Source organism: Microtus pennsylvanicus, chromosome 12 (genome assembly GCF_037038515.1).
Source record: "Microtus pennsylvanicus isolate mMicPen1 chromosome 12, mMicPen1.hap1, whole genome shotgun sequence".
Classification (NCBI taxonomy): Eukaryota; Metazoa; Chordata; class Mammalia; order Rodentia; family Cricetidae; genus Microtus; species Microtus pennsylvanicus.
In genome coordinates this window covers 65,142,281-65,162,239 of record NC_134590.1, presented here as the reverse complement: position 1 = coordinate 65,162,239, position 19,959 = coordinate 65,142,281, and the positions used below count along the sequence as shown (strand labels likewise).

The 19,959-nt window shown below is 48.2% G+C and overlaps 1 protein-coding gene across 3 annotated transcripts in view; it reads left to right on the top strand.

Moving 5' to 3' along the window:
* Positions 1-2,714: 2,714 nt before the first annotated feature.
* The window catches only part of Osbp2 (oxysterol binding protein 2), a 160,812-nt gene continuing 143,567 nt past the window's right edge, over positions 2,715-19,959 (top strand). For 2 of the 3 annotated variants that reach the window (XM_075944081.1, XM_075944079.1), the window contains exon 1: positions 2,725-3,369. In XM_075944081.1, coding sequence (XP_075800196.1) covers positions 2,744-3,369 — 626 coding nt within the window. In that variant the 5' untranslated portion in view covers positions 2,725-2,743. Of the gene's footprint in view, positions 3,370-19,959 lie in introns of all 3 variants that reach the window. The other variant, XM_075944080.1, reaches the window with a different exon arrangement.

Genomic DNA, 19,959 nt, shown 5'->3' with positions numbered 1-19,959 from the left:
TACAGGCAAAACACCAATGTACACAAATCAAAAATAGATTCATAAAAATAGATGAAACAGAGGGCTATAATTGAGCCCTGCATGCTGCGATGGGTCACAGTGGTTTACCTGGGGAGGCCGAGGTGCAGAAGACCTCATGCCTTCCAGTCGTTTGAGACTTGCTGTGTAACCCCAGGCTGGCCTTGAACACACTATCGTCCTGCCTCTGCCTCCCAAGTGCTACCATGCGCAACTGAATGGAGAGTACTTAAAGGGAAAACAAAGGTTATGTACATTTTGAAAGATGAACAGCAATATCCTTGGCTAGAATAATCAGTAAGGATGGCGCCAGTCTAAGGTGGAACAGGGCATTGCAGAAATTCTTTAGGTAAGGTTGTGGTGGCCTCTGTGCAAAGTTGTGGTTTTTAGATGCACCATGTAGTAGCTGTTATCAGATTCAAGTGTGCATCAGAGCCCTCCCTTTTTGGCTCCCTACTTCTGCTTTGGTTTGGATTTGGCATAAGTGACTCTATTTTGATTCTGACAATATTTACCTAACAGACACAATAAAGCCAAGCTTTCCTCTTTGCTTGCTCGCCCATCCATTCCTCACGGGCATTGCAGCTTACCTCTTTGGGATTCCGGCATGGACTGAAGACTAGCTGAGACATCCAGCCTTGTGCACTGAGCAACTTTCCGTCCACAGTTGCCACTGTTGGATTAGCTAGGCTGGGGGAACTGAACTCAGTTTTTCAGGATGAGTAGCAAGTATTTTTTACCCACTGTCTTAGTCAGTGTTCTACTTCTGTGAAGAGACACCGTGACCATGGCAACTCTCACAAAGCAGAACATTTAACTGGGGCTGGCTTACAGTTCAGAGGTTTTGTCCATTATCATCACGGCAGGAAGCATGGTGGCATGCAGGCAGACACAGTGCTGGAGAAGAAGCCAAGAGTTCTACATCTGGATTGGCAGGTAGTAGGAAGCGAGGGTGAAACCCTGGACCTGGCTTGAGTCTGAAACTCCAACCTCCAACAAGGCCACACCTACTCTAACAAGACCACACCTCCAAATAGTGCCACTCCCTGTGAGCCTGTAAAACTATTTTCATTCAAACCATTCTAGAAAACTCTTTGCTTTCTAGTATGACAAGACTCTCAGGTAAGTTCTTCCTTCCTTCCTTCCTTCCCTCCCTCCCTCCCTCCCTCCCTCCCTCCCTCCCTCCCTCCCTCCCTCCCTCTTCCCTCCCTTCCTCCCTTCTTGTGTGAGGGCAGTGCCTGTATGTATAGGCTTCTGTACATATGTTGCCTACAGAGGTCATAAGAGGACATTGGCTCCCCTGGAACTGGAGTTGCAGATGGTTGTGAGCTGCCATGTGGGTGTTGGGAACCAGATTCCAGGTCCTTTGCAAGATCGGTCACTGCCCCAGCTCTGGGTTGGTCCATCGCTGCATTTCCTGCTCCAGACTTGGAGTTACCTCCCCCCCCCCCCATGAAAGATCAATGATTTTAAAGTTTTTCTTTTTCTTTCTTTCTTTTCTTTCTTTCTTTCTTTTTTTTTTTTTTTTGGTTTGGCATTTTAAAAATGAAAGCTCTGGGCCAGATGTGATGGTTCACATCTATAATCCCAGAAATCTGGCTGCTGAGAAACGAACATTTGGAGGTGGAGGCCAGCCTGGACTACATAGAAAGACCCTGTCTCAACACACCAAGAACAAACAACCCCCCCCCAATAAATTAACAAAGTGGGGGAAAATCTCCCTTATCTCCAGCCACCCTAGTTTCTGTAGGATGAAGGGCATTGCTTGTGGTGGGATGTCCAGCAGCTGTTCTGTGTCCTACCCTACCCGGAACTGTTTGGCGTTTGCCAAGCAAGCTGCTCTCCCCTGACTTGGGACTTTGTACACACTGGTTTCTCCTGGAATGACTTTCTGGTTCCTCTGACTCTGCAAACCTTGTCTCTTTGATAGAACTAATGACAGGCCTGTCATCTTAGGGAGCTTGGCAATTTGTTGCAGGAGTCAAAACATATTGTTAAGGATTTATTAGTTAGCTTCCCTCCCTGAGGGCTGCACACATATCTGACACATGCATGCCTAGGGGCTGCTTCCCAAGCTTGTCAACCTTGCTCTCATCTCCCGCTCTGGTCCCTGACGAAAGGTACCACAAAGCTCTCTAGTTAATAACGCAATAATATTTATTGAGCATCTACTATGCCAAACGTGCCTCATCCGCCACCACCTTATTACAGCCTCTCAAGGAGGCATTGTCTTCATGATACAGATGAGCAAAAGGAAGCTCACGGAGTGGCTACAGTTTCCACAGCTAGGGATTGGGCGCTGGCTGAATTTCCCTAGATCTCACTCCCAGAGCCTGAGATTTGCTGGCTAAGACCCACCGCTGTCCAGAGCTGCGCCCAAGCGCACCTCGTGGCCTGCATTCACCATTGTTTTCCTAGCGCCTGGCACAGGCGGGACAGCAGCCCCGGGTGGGAGCCTGAGGCGCAAGTTGCCTTCCACGTTGCCTGCTCAGCTCTTGGCCCACGGTGTTCCACCTGAGCCTGAGCAGTGGAGAATCCCACGCGCACCCACGCGCACCCCCGCGCGCCCGGGTCCGCCTAGCTCACGTGAGGGCCCCACCTGTCCCGCCCACTCCTCCACCGACCCCGCCCTGCCCCGCCCCACCCCGCCCTCCAAAGGCCCCGCCCATTCCCCTTTCCGCCCCGCCCCCACTCCGTTCTCGGCCGCGCTCGGGTCCACAGCTCTATGGGGAAAGCGGCCGCTCCGAGCCGAGGCGGCGGCTGCGCTGGCCGCTCCCGCGGGCTCTCGTCGCTGTTCACGGTTGTCCCCTGCTTGTCCTGCCACACGGCGGCGCCGGGCATGAACTCGTCTACATCCGGCTCAGGGCCGGAGCCCAAGCCTCAGCTCCAGCCTGTGCAGGCACCAGAGCGGGAGTTGCTGTCCGAACAGGTGTGCAAGCCAGTTTTTGAGCCGGTGCCGAGATCCGAACCTGGGCCCCAGACCACGTCTGTGCCAGGGCCCTCAGGGGCTGGGCAGGAATCGGAGCCACAGGGCTTGTGGCCAGAGTCAGAGGCGGGCCCAAGAGTAGGGGCCTTCCCCAAAACCCCACCGGAGCAGCTGCCTCTGGGATCAACAATGGGGGTCGTGCCCCTAGCCAAACCCGAGTCCAGGTCCGTGTCAAAGCCCCAGGCCCTTCAGCGACCAGGACAGGCGAAGACGTCTGTTGGGAGCCCAGTTTCAGGGACTAGTGTCCCAATGGTCTCACCTCCTCTGGACAGCTACAAGGGCTGGCTCCTCAAGTGGACTAACTACCTGAAGGGCTACCAGCGCCGCTGGTTCGTGCTGGGCAATGGCCTGCTGTCCTACTACAGGTACGGAAGTGTCAGGGTGGGCCATCTGAGGTTGGAGGGTGGTGATGGCGGGCCTCGACTGTAGTGTGTCACCACAACCCTTCTGAGACGTTCGGAAGTATGAACTCCTGTAGAAGTGGTGCCTGTGACCTGGAGACATGGCCTCTGGCAAGCTTGGCTTAGAGGGTGAATGGCATGGCGGAGTGAACTAGGTCCTCAGTTCCCCTGCTGTTTTTGGTAGTTGAGCAGCCTGGGCAGACAGCCATAGCCAACCCTATAAAGTCCTTGGTGTTAGGAATGGAAGGAGACAGTTACTGAACTCCACACTTAGGATCCACTCTCGGGAAGGGCGCTGTTGGCTTCCTACCTTTGCTGACACCTGCTGGTTGCCAGGCCTTGGACTGGGACTAGCCGACCCGCAAATATGTTAGACACAGTGTGTGCCCTTTGGGAACCCAAGCTGACGTTCTGTGCAGAACAGACCATTTTACTGTTACCTTCCTCGTTCCAGAAGCAGCCTGGGTTTCAGAATTGCAGTCTAGCAGAGACATAGCTAACACTCCCTCCCACTAATGCTGGTTCGAAGTTCCTCATGGCCTCCTTCCCTTTCGTGTATTTCCTATGTGTTTAAGCTTTGAGATCTCAGGTCATTATAGGCCAGTGGGGTTGCTGCGGCAGTGTCCAGGCCTCTCACGGAGTCCCTCCTGCAGCAGGCCGGAGGAAAGGATGGCTTTTCTAAAAGCTCCTGGGTAAGGGTGGTGATGCTGGTCCAGGGTCGCACACACTCCGAGGAACTCTGCTTCACTCTTGTGGACAGAGTCCTGCTTTGTTTGTTGGAGCTTGAGTTCCCAAGTCACTTGGCTCTGCCAGTCCTTCAGGTCCTTGATCATCAGGGTTTAGACTGTTCTTCCCAGCCCTTCGGAGACAAAGTACCTAGTTTAGAGACTAGCTAAGGGTGCCATGGCTGAGACTTTTTGTGCTCCACTGGTTAAATGTGGTCCTTGCACCAATGTGGGAGTCATTGGCCATGCTTGCTTCCCGGCGGAGGGAAAGCCAAGATGAGCCTGGGTGTGTCCTACCCACATCGTGTCTTGGTGTCCTTTGACCCCCTCTGCTGTGACCCAGAACACACTGTCCTTAGAGTTAGCATGCCAACCTAGGAGAGCCTTTCCAGACACTGTTTTTCATCTATCTTAACTACACTTCAGTGATGCCGCTATTTTACCCAGATACGCGGCAGCAAGGACCTTCCGTGAAGTGCTGAATTACTTTTCGTTTGGAGGCAGGGGGCAGAATGTCAGGCGTGGGCCACACACTTTGTTTTATGACACATTCATTTATTTCATTCCTCTAGCCGTGGCGTGAGGGATATTTTAATATCATCTTATTGCACAAGTGGGTATTCTCAGGCCTGAGAGGAGGACTTAGCTTTGCCATCTGGTCACCTGCCCAGAGATTCTTGGACTCAGCGCTCTTCAGTGACCTCACCCCTCGAGAACCACCTCATCTGGAAGCTTGCATACTAAGAAATGATAGTTTTTAGGAAACTGTCCTGAGACATGAAGTTGAACACATAGGACTCAAGCGCCTGTTCCACGCCTGTACCAGTACAGCCACCCTGGATCCCAGCTTCCACTGTTGTCTGTGTTGGGCAGATGTGCTATAGAGGTCAGGGTAGGACGTATGACCTCGCCTTATCCTGCTTTGTTTGGTTTGCAGTAGAAGAGCAAAGGCTTCCCGTTCTCACGCCTTCCCATGACTTTGTGGAGACAGTTGGCATTCGAAGGTAATCTTAGGATGTGGATTCTCTGGGCTACTAAAAAAAAATCTCATTGCTTGCTGACAAGATTGTAGAGTTGAACTCTGGTTTGGAGGAAGAAGGAAGAGGGAAAAAGTTTCTGTGTGTGTGTGTGTGTGTTTAAAGCCAACTTCTGTCGTTTCATAGGGATGGGTCGAGAGTCCAGGTGGGCATGGTTGTTGCTTGGCTCAGCTAGGCGGAATGAATGGTCCTGACATTTAGCCATCGTGTGTTCTCAGTTTAATGTAAAGTCTGCTGGGAAGGGGAAACTGAGGCTGAAGGCATGAGTGTTAGTAGTTTTCCCAATGGCACCCTGCTCACGGGTGTCGAGATGGAGACTGCCCCTTGGAGAAGCTGTGTCCGCTGCTCCTCTGTGCTGCCTTCTGGGACTTATCAGGTTCCTCTACTGCCTCTTGGCGTTTCTTGTGTGGGATGTCACTTTATTGTCCCTCCTGGTCTGCTCTCTTTTTGTGAGACGGTCTCCCTGGGTAGACTAGACAGGCCTTAAACTCACAACCTTTGTGTCTCAGCCTCCCCAGCACTGGGATGACAAGTCTGTACCACTATGCCTGGCTTCCTGTCCCCTCTTCTGATCCAAACCCCATTCTCTAGTCCAAACCTGATCATCCTGCCACCTGGGCCCAAGGCCTAACTTGCTTCCAGGCCTGCAGCTCATGATCCCGACAGTAACAGAGCACCTCTGTGAGTGCTCCCTCTGTAACCATTGCATACTCCCTCTGTGGCCATTGAGTGCTCCCTCTGTGGCCATTACGTGCTCCCTCTGGCCACCGAGTGCTCCCTCTGTGACCATCGAGTGCTCCCTCTGTGGCAATCGAGTGCTCCCTCTGTGGCCATCGAGTGCTCCCTCTGTGGCCATTGAGTGCTCCCTCTGTGGCCACCGAGTGCTCCCTCTGTGACCATTGAGTGCTCCCTCTGTGGCCACCGAGTGCCCCCTCTGTCGCCAGGGCTGTGCTGTCTCCTTAGCCTCAGTCGCACTGCTTCTTTTTTATTTGCATTTAACAGCCACTGTCTTAGTAGTTCTCCACGGGACAAGATCATAGTGCTTGTGAGCCAAAACAGCAGGCAAAGAGGAGCCCTCTTACCCACAGCCTCTCTTCCGCCGGGGTGCTGTGGCTGACAAGAAAGCAAAGCCATTCCTCTTGCGTGTGTCTCTTTTGGAAAGGCCATTCTCTTTTAAAAAATGTCTAACTGGCTGGGTATGGTGGGCCATGCCCTAGTCCTAGCCCCTGGAGGGAGAGTGGCAGATCTTTGTGAGTGCAAGGCCAGCCTTGTCAGTGCAGTAAATTATAGGCCCGTCAGGGCTACATAATGAGACGGCCTCAGAAAAAATAAACCTAATAAAAAATTAAAGCTCTTAGCTAAGTAAAGCCAAGTGGTCGGAGAAAATATGGGATCTTCTTTTTCATTCTTTTGAATAACAAATATATTTTATTAAAACACAGATTTACAGAAGTTTCCAGAGAAGCCATACAAGATGGCCATAATGAATGTTTATTTGAAGTCAGGGGATGTACCCTTGGTATCACAGATCACATTAGTAGTGACGGCTGTGACATTTAACATTCTCATTCTGGTTCAGATGGTCGAGCTTGCCCATCTATAGTGTCTAAAGAAAGTTGTAATTGGTTAAATACTGTATTCTAAGGAACTGGTTAGCTGCTGTTCATTTATTTATTGGGTGAGGGGGAATACGTGCCTGCCCTGACACCCATGTGAAGGTCAGAGGGTGACCGTAGGGAGACAGTTCTCTCCTTCCATCGTGTGGGCTCGGAGTATTGACCTCAGTCACCAGCCTTGGTGGCAGGTACCTTCATCTACTGAGCCATCTCATTGGTCCTGTTTTAGCTGCTTTAAAATTGCATATTTATATAATTTTATGTATATATGTCTATTGGCCACATGCTTGCCGTACCCTCGGAGGTTAGAAGAGGGCATCGGATCCCCTGGAACTGGAGTAAGGGATGGTTTTGAACTACCATGTGGGTGCTGGGAATTGAACCTGGGTCCTCTGCAAGAGCAGCCGGCATGGCCACTGCTCTTAACACTGCAATTAAATTCTCATATAAAGGGGAGGGGGAGCATCCGATGAAATTAAAATAAAGCCAGTTTCCCTCTAAAAATGTAAAACAGAAATACCCGTACTCCTGAGTTGACCCTGACAACTACCTTTATTTCTTGTGCTCTATACCCAAATCATGATACAGAACCAAACCCAATCAGAGGCCTTTGCTTTTAAACGTTTCACAGCTCTCCAGACGACGAGCTAGGCTTCGCTCATGCTTTCTAGCAGTGAATCAGGACAAGACAGATTTGCTAATGTGCATTTCATCACCAAGGGACTGAGGATGCCTCGTCTTTTATTTTGAACTGTTTCTAAGACAGTACTCATTAAATGCAAACAAAGAAGGCAGTCTCGGGGGAACAGAAGTGACGTGCTTGGTCAGATTGACTGGCACATTACTCAGCGTGTGGAATCCGGTCCATCCTGCTGCTTCTACAGTTTGGGCTCTGTCAGTCTTCCGCAGCTCTGCTCCATCACCTGGATCAGGAGCGCTTCACAGAGGAAGCAGTAGCAGAATTGTGTGGATATTCAGGGAAAGGGATTGCTTACCTTTCAAAACATCTAAATGTATTCTTCCCAATTTAACTAAATTAGTATGCTCATTTATGGCCGCAGAATATACTTCAGGTGCCTCCATTGCATATTCTGGAAGGAAGAATTCAGCTTCAAAAGTCTTTGCCCCAAAGAAGGAATCCTGGAGACCAGCAATGACCACATGAAATAAGGGGCTCTGCTCTCACCAGCTTGGCTTTAATGCCGGGGCCTGGTTCTGCCAGCAAATGTTGGCTTTCCCCATGGGCCTGTGAGGCGGCCTGGCCATCCGGTCTGTTTTGTGCCCACAGTGCCTCGGCCAACAGATGAGTGCAGTGACATTCACGCTCCCAGGAGTCAAAGGATGCTGCTTATAAACACTGTCTCACGTAAGCAGCATTTCTGGGAGGTGTGGGCCGCAGTACACAGTTCTCTCTAACCGTGTGGTAAGACACAGTAAGGTGAAGGAGGCGCGAGTCTCCACTGCCCGGCCCCCTGATTGTGTGTCTGTTCGGATACCACCCAGGAACACAGCTTCACATTGCGTTTCTGCTCTCAGCTCCCATTTTAAGCATTTTATTCCTAGCTCTTGTCTCACAGAGAACATTTAATTACACAAAATTAGGAAAGCATTCATAATGACACAGAATTCCCAAAGGAATTATCTCAACAAGTTGTCACAGAGAGACAAAATTCCCAGCACGACCTTTCTCACATTAAGAAGGCGAGGCGGAAGTCTGTGTTGTGTGCCAGTTGCTTGTTTGGTCCCATAGATGACATTTATTTCTCAGGGGATGATTTCAGACAGAAGTATCTTAAATATGTTTTTATTGTCCATTCTGATCTATGTGCAGTAATGGCTAAGCCAGTTAATAGGGAAGACGAAAGATAGCAGTCAAATGAGAGCAAAACTTAAAATCCCCGCTGAAGACCATTGCATACTTGAGCTGAGCGCATATCAGAGTGGGGGCCAGGTAACAAACACAGCTTGCTGAGCATCTTGGCCCCAGATGGATTATTTATCTCTCCTGTGAGCTCAGCTTTCTGGAGCCAACTCTTGTGGAGGTTGGGCCTCTAGAAAAGAGTGTTGTTTTTGATGTCACTTCGTTCATACGTAATTGCTGAAAGGTGGGGAAGTGGAAGCCCCCAAAACGTGAAGTGGAGCCTGGATATCTGTGGGTTAAGGTGCTGGGGCCCCTCAGGAAGTAGCCCGATCATATTAGATTTGACTTGGATTTGAAAAACTCAGCATCTCATATGTTAGGAGGCTGAAAGGGAGTAACACAGACGTGTGTGTGTGTGTGTTTGTGTGAGAGAGAGACAATGACAATAGGGTTGTTGCAAAGAGTCACAAATGGACCGGGAGGGTTTTGGAGGTGTACTGTGCATGCCAACATTTTTAACATGCTCTGGTGATATGAACTGTGATTTCCCCCATGAAACCTCCTCTGAACTTTCCTGTTTCCATGAATAGCTGAAAGCCTGAGTCATATTGTTGCCTCCTCCCTCCTCATTCGATACCAGATGGAATTTCCAAGCCTATGTGTCTCTCCCGTAGTCCCCCGTCTCCGCCCTGATGCCACATCGTGGCTTTAGTCTGCTTTCTGCTTAACGAGTGCCCCGACTTCCAGCCACCATCCTGCTCTGTCCCTCCCTGCTATGGCGCAGGTTCCATCGACCCAGTGGCTCTGGAATGGCAGAAGGAAGCACATCCCTGCACTGAACTCCTCTTTAATGCCTGCAATGGCCTTTGGGAACATTGCATATTTGAGGAGACTCCCCAGGGAATGAGTCTTCCTTCGCTAAGAACTTACAGGGTGTGTCTGTGGACATCCTACGGCAGCCGTGCTGTTAGGACACTATGGCAAGCTCAGCATCCTCTTCCTGGCATTGACGTTTGTATCTGTAGCACGGTTGGTCTCTGAGTGGCTGAGGGAATACATGAATGAGTGAGAGAGAATTACCAGTGAATTGATGGGTTTTTAAAAAAGAAAGTGTGTTTCTAATTTGTTTTCTATGCAAAATCTTGTCTTCTGAAATAAGATTGGGCACATACTGTGGAGAATGCTGCTTAAGCCAGGAGTGCAGGAAAAGTGACAGGAAACGATATGTCACCAGGCTCCAATGTGCTGTACGGGGCGACTCTGGATTTGTAGCTTATCTTGTGTGGTTCATTCTTTTAGAGAGTATTTTATTTTGTTTGTTATTTGTGTGCATGCACACACACTGCACATGTGCACGCAGGTACCTATGGAGTCCAGGAGAGGTGTCACATCACCTGGAGCTGAAGTTACAGACAATTGTGAGCCTGATGTGGATGCTGGGAACTGAACTCTGGTCCTATTCAAGAGTAGCAAGTGCTCTTAACCACTGAGCTCCTCTGCAGTTCCTGGCTCACTGGTATTTCTGTAGAATTGTAAGTATTGATATGTGTATGTAGTCTGTATGCACAAGGGTGTGTGTATGTAGTCTGTATACACAAGGGTGTGTGTGTGTAGTCTGTATGCACAAGGGTGTGTGTATATAGTCTGTATGCACAAGGGTGTGTGTGTGTAGTCTGTATACACAAGGGTGTGTGTGTGTAGTCTGTAGGCACAAGGGTGTGTGTGTGTAGTCTGTAGGCACAAGGGTGTGTGTGTGTAGTCTGTATGCACAAGGGTGTGTGTATGTAGTCTGTATATACAAGGGTGTGTGTGTGTAGTCTGTATGCACAAGGGTGTGTGTGTGTAGTCTGTATACACAAGGGTGTGTGTGTGTAGTCTGTATACACAAGGGTGTGTGTGTGTAGTCTGTATGCACAAGGGTGTGTGTATATAGTCTGTATGCACAAGGGTGTGTGTATATTGTCTGTATGCACAAACGTGTGTGTGTGTAGTCTGTATACACAAGGGTGTGTGTGTGTAGTCTGTATGCACAAGGGTGTGTGTATGTAGTCTGTATATACATCTGTATACACAAGGGTGTGTGTGTGTAGTCTGTATACACAAGGGTTTGTGTATATAATCTGTATACACAAGGGTGTGTGTGTGTAGTCTGTATGCACAAGGGTGTGTGTGTAGTCTGTATGCACAAGGGTGTGTGTGTGTAGTCTGTATGCACAAGGGTGTGTGTGTGTAGTCTGTATACACAAGGGTGTGTGTGTGTAGTCTGTATACACAAGGGTGTGTGTATATAGTCTGTATGCACAAGGGTGTGTGTCTGTAGTCTGTATACACAAGGGTGTGTGTATATAGTCTGTATGCACAAGGGTGTGTGTGTGTAGTCTGTATACACAAGGGTTTGTGTATATAGTCTGTATACACAAGGGTGTGTGTGTGTAGTCTGTATACACAAGGGTTTGTGTGTGTAGTCTGTATACACAAGGGTGTGTGTGTGTAGTCTGTATACACAAGGGTGTGTGTGTGTAGTCTGTATACACAAGGGTGTGTGTGTGTAGTCTGTATGCACAAGGGTTTGTGTATATAGTCTGTATACACAAGGGTGTGTGTATGTAGTCTGTATACACAAGGGTGTGTGTGTGTGTAGTCTGTATACACAAGGGTGTGTGTATGTAGTCTGTATACACAAGGGTGTGTGTGTAGTCTATATACACAAGGGTGTGTGTATGTAGTCTGTATACACAAGGGTGTGTGTATGTAGTCTGTATACACAAGGGTGTGTGTGTGTAGTCTGTATACACAAGGGTGTGTGTGTGTAGTCTGTATACACAAGGGTGTGTGTGTGTAGTCTGTATACACAAGGGTGTGTGTGTGTAGTCTGTATACACAAGGGTGTGTGTGTGTAGTCTGTATACACAAGGGTGTGTGTGTGTAGTCTGTATACACAAGGGTGTGTGTATATAGTCTGTATACACAAGGGTGTGTGTGTGTAGTCTGTATACACAAGGGTGTGTGTGTAGTCTGTATACACAAGGGTGTGTGTGTGTAGTCTGTATACACAAGGGTGTGTGTGTGTAGTCTGTATACACAAGGGTGTGTGTGTGTAGTCTGTATACACAAGGGTGTGTGTGTAGTCTGTATACACAAGGGTGTGTGTAGTCTGTATACACAAGGGTGTGTGTGTGTAGTCTGTATACACAAGGGTGTGTGTGTGTAGTCTGTATACACAAGGGTGTGTGTGTAGTCTGTATACACAAGGGTGTGTGTGTGTAGTCTGTATACACAAGGGTGTGTGTGTGTAGTCTGTATACACAAGGGTGTGTGTGTGTAGCCTGTATACACAAGGGTGTGTGTGTGTAGTCTGTATACACCAGGGTGTGTGTGTGTAGTCTGTATACACAAGGGTGTGTGTATAGTATGTATACACAAAGGTGTGTGTATATAGTCTGTATGCACAAGGGTGTGTGTATATAGTCTGTATGCACAAGGGTGTGTGTGTGTAGTCTGTATGCACAAGGGTGTGTGTGTGTAGTCTGTATACACAAGGGTGTGTGTGTAGTCTGTATACACAAAGGTGTGTGTATATAGTCTGTATATACAAGGGTGTGTTTGTGTAGTCTGTATGCACAAGGGTGTGTGTGTGTAGTCTGTATGCAAAAGGGTGTGTGTGTGTAGTCTGTATGCACAAGGGTATGTGTGTGTAGTCTGTATACACAAGGGTGTGTGTGTGTAGTCTGTATACACAAGGGTGTGTGTTTGTGTAGTCTGTATGCACAAGGGTGTGTGTAGTCTGTATACACAAGGGTGTGAGTGTGTAGTCTATATACACAAGGGTGTGTGTATGTAGTCTGTATGCACAAGGGTGTGTGTGTGTAGTCTGTATGCACAAGGGTTTGTGTATATAGTCTGTATACACAAGGGTGTGTGTGTGTAGTCTGTATGCACAAGGGTGTGTGTGTGTAGTCTGTATACACAAGGGTGTGTGTAGTCTGTATACACAAGGGTGTGTGTGTGTAGTCTGTATACACAAGGGTGTGTGTGTGTAGTCTGTATACACAAGGGTGTGTGTGTGTAGTCTGTATACACAAGGGTGTGTGTGTGTAGTCTGTATACACAAGGGTGTGTGTGTAGTCTGTATACACAAGGGTGTGTGTGTGTAGTCTGTTTACACAAGGGTGTGTGTGTGTAGTCTGTATACACAAGGGTGTGTGTGTGTAGTCTGTATACACAAGGGTGTGTGTATGTAGTCTGTATACACAAAGGTGTGTGTATGTAGTCTGTATGCACAAGGGTGTGTGTATATAGTCTGTATGCACAAAGGTGTGTGTGTGTAGTCTGTATGCACAAGGGTGTGTGTGTGTAGTCTGTATACACAAGGGTGTGTGTGTCGTCTGTATACACAAAGGTGTGTGTATATAGTCTGTATATACAAGGGTGTGTTTTTGTAGTCTGTATGCACAAGGGTGTGTGTGTGTAGTCTGTATACACAAGGGTGTGTGTGTAGTCTGTATACACAAGGGTGTGTGTGTGTAGTCTGTATACACAAGGGTGTGTGTGTAGTCTGTATACACAAGGGTGTGTGTGTGTAGTCTGTTTACACAAGGGTGTGTGTGTGTAGTCTGTATACACAAGGGTGTGTGTGTGTAGTCTGTATACACAAGGGTGTGTGTATGTAGTCTATATACACAAGGGTGTGTGTATGTAGTCTGTATGCACAAGGGTGTATGTGTGTAGTCTGTATGCACAAGGGTTTGTGTATATAGTCTGTATACACAAGGGTGTGTGTGTGTAGTCTGTATACACAAGGGTGTGTGTGTGTAGTCTGTATGCACAAGGGTGTGTGTGTGTAGTCTGTATACACAAGGGTGTGTGTATATAGTCTGTATGCACAAGGGTGTGTGTGTGTAGTCTGTATACACAAGGGTGTGTGTATATAGTCTGTATACACAAGGGTGTGTGTGTGTAGTCTGTATGCACAAGGGTGTGTGTGTGTAGTCTGTATGCACAAGGGTGTGTGTGTGTAGTCTGTATACACAAGGGTGTGTGTGTGTAGTCTGTATACACAAGGGTTTGTGTGTGTAGTCTGTATACACAAGGGTGTGTGTATATAGTCTGTATGCACAAGGGTGTGTGTAGTCTGTATGCACAAGGGTGTGTGTGTGTAGTCTGTATGCACAAGGGTGTGTGTGTGTAGTCTGTATGCACAAGGGTGTGTGTATGTAGTCTGTATACACAAGTTTGTGTGTGTAGTCTGTATATACAAGGGTGTTTGTGTGTAGTCTGTATACACAAGGGTGTGTGTGTGTAGTCTGTATACACAAGGGTGTGTGTATATAGTCTGTATGCACAAGGGTGTGTGTGTGTAGTCTGTATACACAAGGGTGTGTGTATGTAGTCTGTATACACAAGGGTGTGTGTATATAGTCTGTATACACAAGGGTGTGTGTGTGTGTAGTCTGTATGCACAAGGGTGTGTGTGTGTAGTCTGTATGCACAAGGGTGTGTGTGTGTAGTCTGTATGCACAAGGGTGTGTGTATGTAGTCTGTATACACAAGGGTGTGTGTATATAGTCTGTATATACAAGGGTGTGTGTGTAGTCTGTATACACAAGGGTGTGTGTGTGTAGTCTGTATGCACAAGGGTGTGTGTATATAGTCTGTATGCACAAGGGTGTGTGTGTGTAGTCTGTATGCACAAGGGTGTGTGTATATAGTCTGTATGCACAAGGGTGTGTGTATGTAGTCTGTATACTCAAGGGTTTGTGTGTGTAGTCTGTATACACAAGGGTGTGTGTGTGTAGTCTGTATACACAAGGGTGTGTGTGTGTAGTCTGTATGCACAAGGGTGTGTGTGTGTAGTCTGTATGCACAAGGGTGTGTGTATATAGTCTGTATGCACAAGGGTGTGTGTGTGTAGTCTGTATACCCAAGGGTGTGTGTGTGTAATCTATATACACAAGGGTGTGTGTGTGTAGTCTGTATACACAAGGGTGTGTGTGTGTGTAGTCTGTATACACAAGGGTGTGTGTATACAGTCTGTATACACAAGGGTGTGTGTATATAGTCTGTATGCACAAGGGTTTGTGTGTGTAGTCTGTATGCACAAGGGTTTGTGTGTGTAGTCTGTATACACAAGGGTGTGTGTGTAGTCTGTATGCACAAGGGTGTGTGTGTAGTCTGTATGCACAAGGGTTTGTGTGTGTAGTCTGTATGCACAAGGGTGACTTGTCACTTTGTGATGTTGGCCATGGATAAATAAATGAAAAGCAAACTAAGTTTTTTATGAGAAGTTTTTCATATAAGAGCTTATAGCTCTTTAAACTAGCCGTGTGGGCTTGTTTGCCTTCCATGTGTTACATATGAGAAACCCTATGTGAGTAGACCATGGGCAGAGATGAGGCCACTCGCCTCCATTGCTCCTGGATAACCCAGCCTTCCTTTTCATCTGTGAGGTCTTCTCCAGGAAGGGGACATGACTTTGTCTTTCTCTGTGCAGCTCAGGAGAAGCACCAGGACCCAACCCACAGATGTCTTCCTGACTCCCATCCTCACTGGGCTCTTGGGTAACCCCAGGTTTGATGAGACATTAGGAAGAGTCAGTAACATGCAGCGTACCATTAGCCTTATAATAAAACTGCACCATGAGGGTGCATATCAGGAGAAAAGGGGGAAGACACATGGGGTGAAGTCCAGGGAAAGCACAGCTGTGGTGCAGGCTTCTAAGGACATGGTGGAGTAACACAAGACACATGAAATTCTCTGGTAATACTCGCCAACAACATGTATGAAATGTTGCCACAAGAGGCTCATTTCCTAGCCCACGGTTTTGCTGTGGACTGATCGTATGGAAGCCCCCTGTCCAGCATGTGCCTAAATTCCAGATTCCTGGAAGGAGAGCAGATTTCCAATAATTGTGCACAGTGTGAGCATCATTGTCATCACACACCACATTGTGTAGACAGACTGAGCATCCCTGTCAACACACACCACATTGTGTAGACAGTGTGAGCATCATTGTCAACACACACCACATTGTGTAGCCAGTGTGAGCATCCTTGTCAACACACACCACATTGTGTAGACAGTGTGAGCATCACTGTCAACACACACCACATTGTGTAGACAGACTGAGCATCCTTGTCAACACACACCACATTGTGTAGACAGTGTGAGCATCATTGTCAACACACACCACATTGTGTAGACAGACTGAGCATCCTTGTCAACACACACCACATTGTGTAGCCAGTGTGAGCATCCTTGTCAACACACACCACATTGTGTAGACAGCCTGAGCATCATTGTCAACACACACCACATTGTGTGGACAGCCTGAGCATCCTTGTCAACACACACCACATTGTGTAGACAGTGTGAGCATCCTTGTCAACACACACCACATTGTGTAGACAGCCTGAGCATCCTTGTCAACACACACCACATTGTGTAGACAGACTGAGCATCCTTGTCAACACACACCACATTGTGTAGACAGCCTGAGCATCCTTGTCAACACACACCACATTGTGTAGCCAGTGTGAGCATCCTTGTCAACACACACCACATTGTGTAGACAGTGTGAGCATCATTGTCAACACACACCACATTGTGTAGGCAGCCTGAGCATCCTTGTCAACACACACCACATTGTGTAGACAGTGTGAGCATCATTATCAACACACACCACATTGTGTAGACAGCCTGAGCATCCTTGTCAACACACACCACATTGTGTAGACAGTGTGAGCATCATTGTCAACACACACCACATTGTGTGGACAGTGTGAGCATCCTTGTCAACACACACCACATTGTGTAGACAGTGTGAGCATCATTGTCAACACACACCACATTGTGTAGACAGTGTGAGCATCATTGTCAACACACACCACATTGTGTAGACAGTGTGAGCATCATTGTCAACACACACCACATTGTGTAGACAGCCTGAGCATCATTGTCAACACACACCACATTGTGTAGACAGCCTGAGCATCCTTGTCAACACACACCACATTGTGTAGACAGTGTGAGCATCATTATCAACACACACCACATTGTGTAGACAGCCTGAGCATCCTTGTCAACACACACCACATTGTGTAGACAGTGTGAGCATCATTGTCAACACACACCACATTGTGTAGACAGTGTGAGCATCATTATCAACACACACCACATTGTGTAGACAGCCTGAGCATCCTTGTCAACACACACCACATTGTGTAGACAGCCTGAGCATCCTTGTCAACACACACCACATTGTGTAGACAGTGTGAGCATCCTTGTCAACACACACCACATTGTGTAGACAGCCTGAGCATCCTTGTCAACACACACCACATTGTGTAGACAGTGTGAGCATCATTATCAACACACACCACATTGTGTGGACAGTCTGAGCATCCTTGTCAACACACACCACATTGTGTGGACAGTCTGAGCATCGTCAACTAAGGAACAACAAGGAAGTACCAAAAATCCAAAGCTCCCAGACTCCAATCCAGGGCTTTTCTTAGAAGAAATGTCCTTGGAAGGATGAATGGCCTCGTTTGTCCTCCTCCTTGCAGGCCCCAGTGATGCTGGTCATGGAAGTACTAATAATCCTTACTCTGTTTCAGGGACAGTGAGTGCTTCCTCTTGGCTATGAGTGATGGGATGTGCTCTTATTTCTGATCAGACCAAGCCATATTCCTGCTGTATTCGTGACTCTTCTGTGGATGTGAACAAAAGATTTAGAAGGGAGAGTTCATTTTGGCTTATGGTTCCAGAAGGAGAGTCCATACTGTGTGTGTACATGGGGACCACACGGCAGCAGGAGTGGGGGTGCTGGCTCATCACATCTTTACCTACACACAGGAGTGAAAAGAGCAAACTGGAAGAGGGTTGAGGCTACAGACTTTCAAGTGATGTACTCTTTCAGCAAGGCTCCGTGTCCTAAAAATTTCATAGCTTCCCCCAAGCAATATCACCACCATTGCGTTCAGATACATGAGTCTATGAGGGGCACTTCTCATCCCCCACACCAATCTTACAGATTTCATACATGGTCTAGCCCCTCCCCCTATGAAAAAATCAAGGAAAGATAAGGACGGAGGGAAAAATAGAGGGAGGGCGAGAGAAAGAGGGAGCAAAGAATGAGATCCCTAGAACAAGGAGAAACCAGCAAGGAAACCGATGCCCGAGAAGACAGCCCTGCTCGGAACTGGCAGCTTGGTGTGTCCTAAACCAGACAGCAGATGTCACGCATAGAGATGTGGCTTCAGGAGTCTCAGAGCCACACTGACTCCTTTTCTCTATATGCAGTGCCTCCCATGTCCCCATTAAAAAATAAAAACAAAACAAAACAGCTCTGTGAATTTGATCCCTTGGTAATGCCCTGCCCCTGGTTCCTCCTGGATCACAGCCCTGCACATTCCCTACCGATTAGACTCCTACCATTTGACTGCTGCTACCTGAAACTAAGGAAGGGGCAGATGGCCTTGCAGAGCTGGCACGGGACACTGCCACAGTGTGTTGTCCTTGGATGGAGCTGTGGGAGCTGCTCTGATGTGAGGTACGGCTTCCCTGAGTTCACCAGGTACATACAGCACCCACTGTCCTTGTCAGCGCCCCCCCCACTCCTCCTGGGGTCTGCCTGGTCTGACTATCTCCTCCACAACCACATGCCTTTTATTGTTCTCAGAACATCGCAGGGCAATTGCCTAAGCTGGAGGGTGCCCAGCCATCGATGACAAACTATTGACCTGACAATAATACTAGGATCATCTGGATGTCCTGGGTTGGATCTACCCAGTTCCTCAGCAGTGATCTGGAGGAACCATGCTCTGGGTGCCCTTCCATGTAGTGGCATTTGGCCATGCACACTGTTAGCTAGGTGTGGGCTTTCTCCTCCCCACCAGAGCCAAGGCTGTGTGGGGTCCGCTGGGATGCATTGTGCTTAGTAGACTCTCGAATGTCAGAAAAGTGTTTTATAGAGAACACACTTCATGGGCTGGAAGATCACCTAACAATAGAGTGTGTGCTTAGCATGTCTGATACCCTGGGTTTGGTTTCCAGCAAAATAAATAAATAAAAACAAAAAATCAGGCAAAACAAAAAAAAATGCTTTGTAATATTGATCTCTTTTATGCTATAAGGACCCAACATGCAGGGGCTGAGGAGATAGGGAGGTGGCTCCGTCAGTAAAGTGCTTTTTTTTGTAAGCATGAGGACCTGAGTTTGAGTCCCCAGAATCCCACTTAAGAAAATCTGGTCATGGTGACACAGGCTTGTGATCCAGCACAAGGGAGGTAGAGACAGGCAAGTCCTCAGGCTCTCTAGCCAGATTGCCTAGGCTGTTTGATGAACTCCAAGTCAACCAAGATTAGATGACAGCACATGAGGAATAGCACCTAAAGCTGACCTCTTGCCTTTACGTGTGTGCACATACATGCATCTGCACATGTGTGCACCCATACAAACATGGCCAGGAGGAAGGAGGAGAAGGAAAGAGAGAAAAGGACTCAACATTCATCCTGGACCGTTGCAGTAGCCCAGAAGGGCCATTGATGTGACCCAGGGGGACCATTGCTGTGGCCCAGGGTTGGGGGCGAGGGAATAATTTCAGTAGCCCAGGGGGATCATTGCAGTTGCCCCGGGGTGTTATGGAGTTTCTGGGGGAGTAAGGTATATCATCTGGGAGAGGACAGACCCAGGATGAAGAAGGGTCCAGGATATGAGAGGGGTCCAGGAAGGAGTGGAGGGTTCCAGGAAGGAGTGGAGGGGTCCAGGATATGAGAGGGGTCCAGGAAGGAGTGGAGGGGTCCAGGAAGGAGTGGAGGGGTCCAGGAAGGAGTGAAGGGGTCCAGGATGGAGGGGGAAGGGTCCAGGATGGAGGGGAGGGGTCCAGGATGGAGGGGAAGGGGTCCTGGATGGAGGGGGCTGAGTCCTGGGTAGAGTGAAGGGATCCAGCAGGAATGGAAGAGAAGGGTCCAGGGTGTGTTTGTTTTATGGAAGGATACCTGAGCCCTCCTTCTCCCTCATCACTAAGGAAACCCCTCGACAGAGAGGAGGAGGAAGGGTCTTTTGCTCAAGGTTTGGTTGTCAGTGGCTCATAGGGCGAGAAGAACAGCTCACATCAGGACAGACAGGAAGTAGAGAAGAGGGCTCCCCAGGTGACCTTCCCCCCACTGCACGTTTCAGTTCTCTCACACCCCAGCAAAGCCACGTTATGATGCATTGTGGGACTGCACGCGAGGCTGCATGGTTACTTTCGGTGTTAAGGTGGAGCCTGTGGAGTGGGATTCTGCTTTGAATTTTGTATTTTGTGACTTACAAGA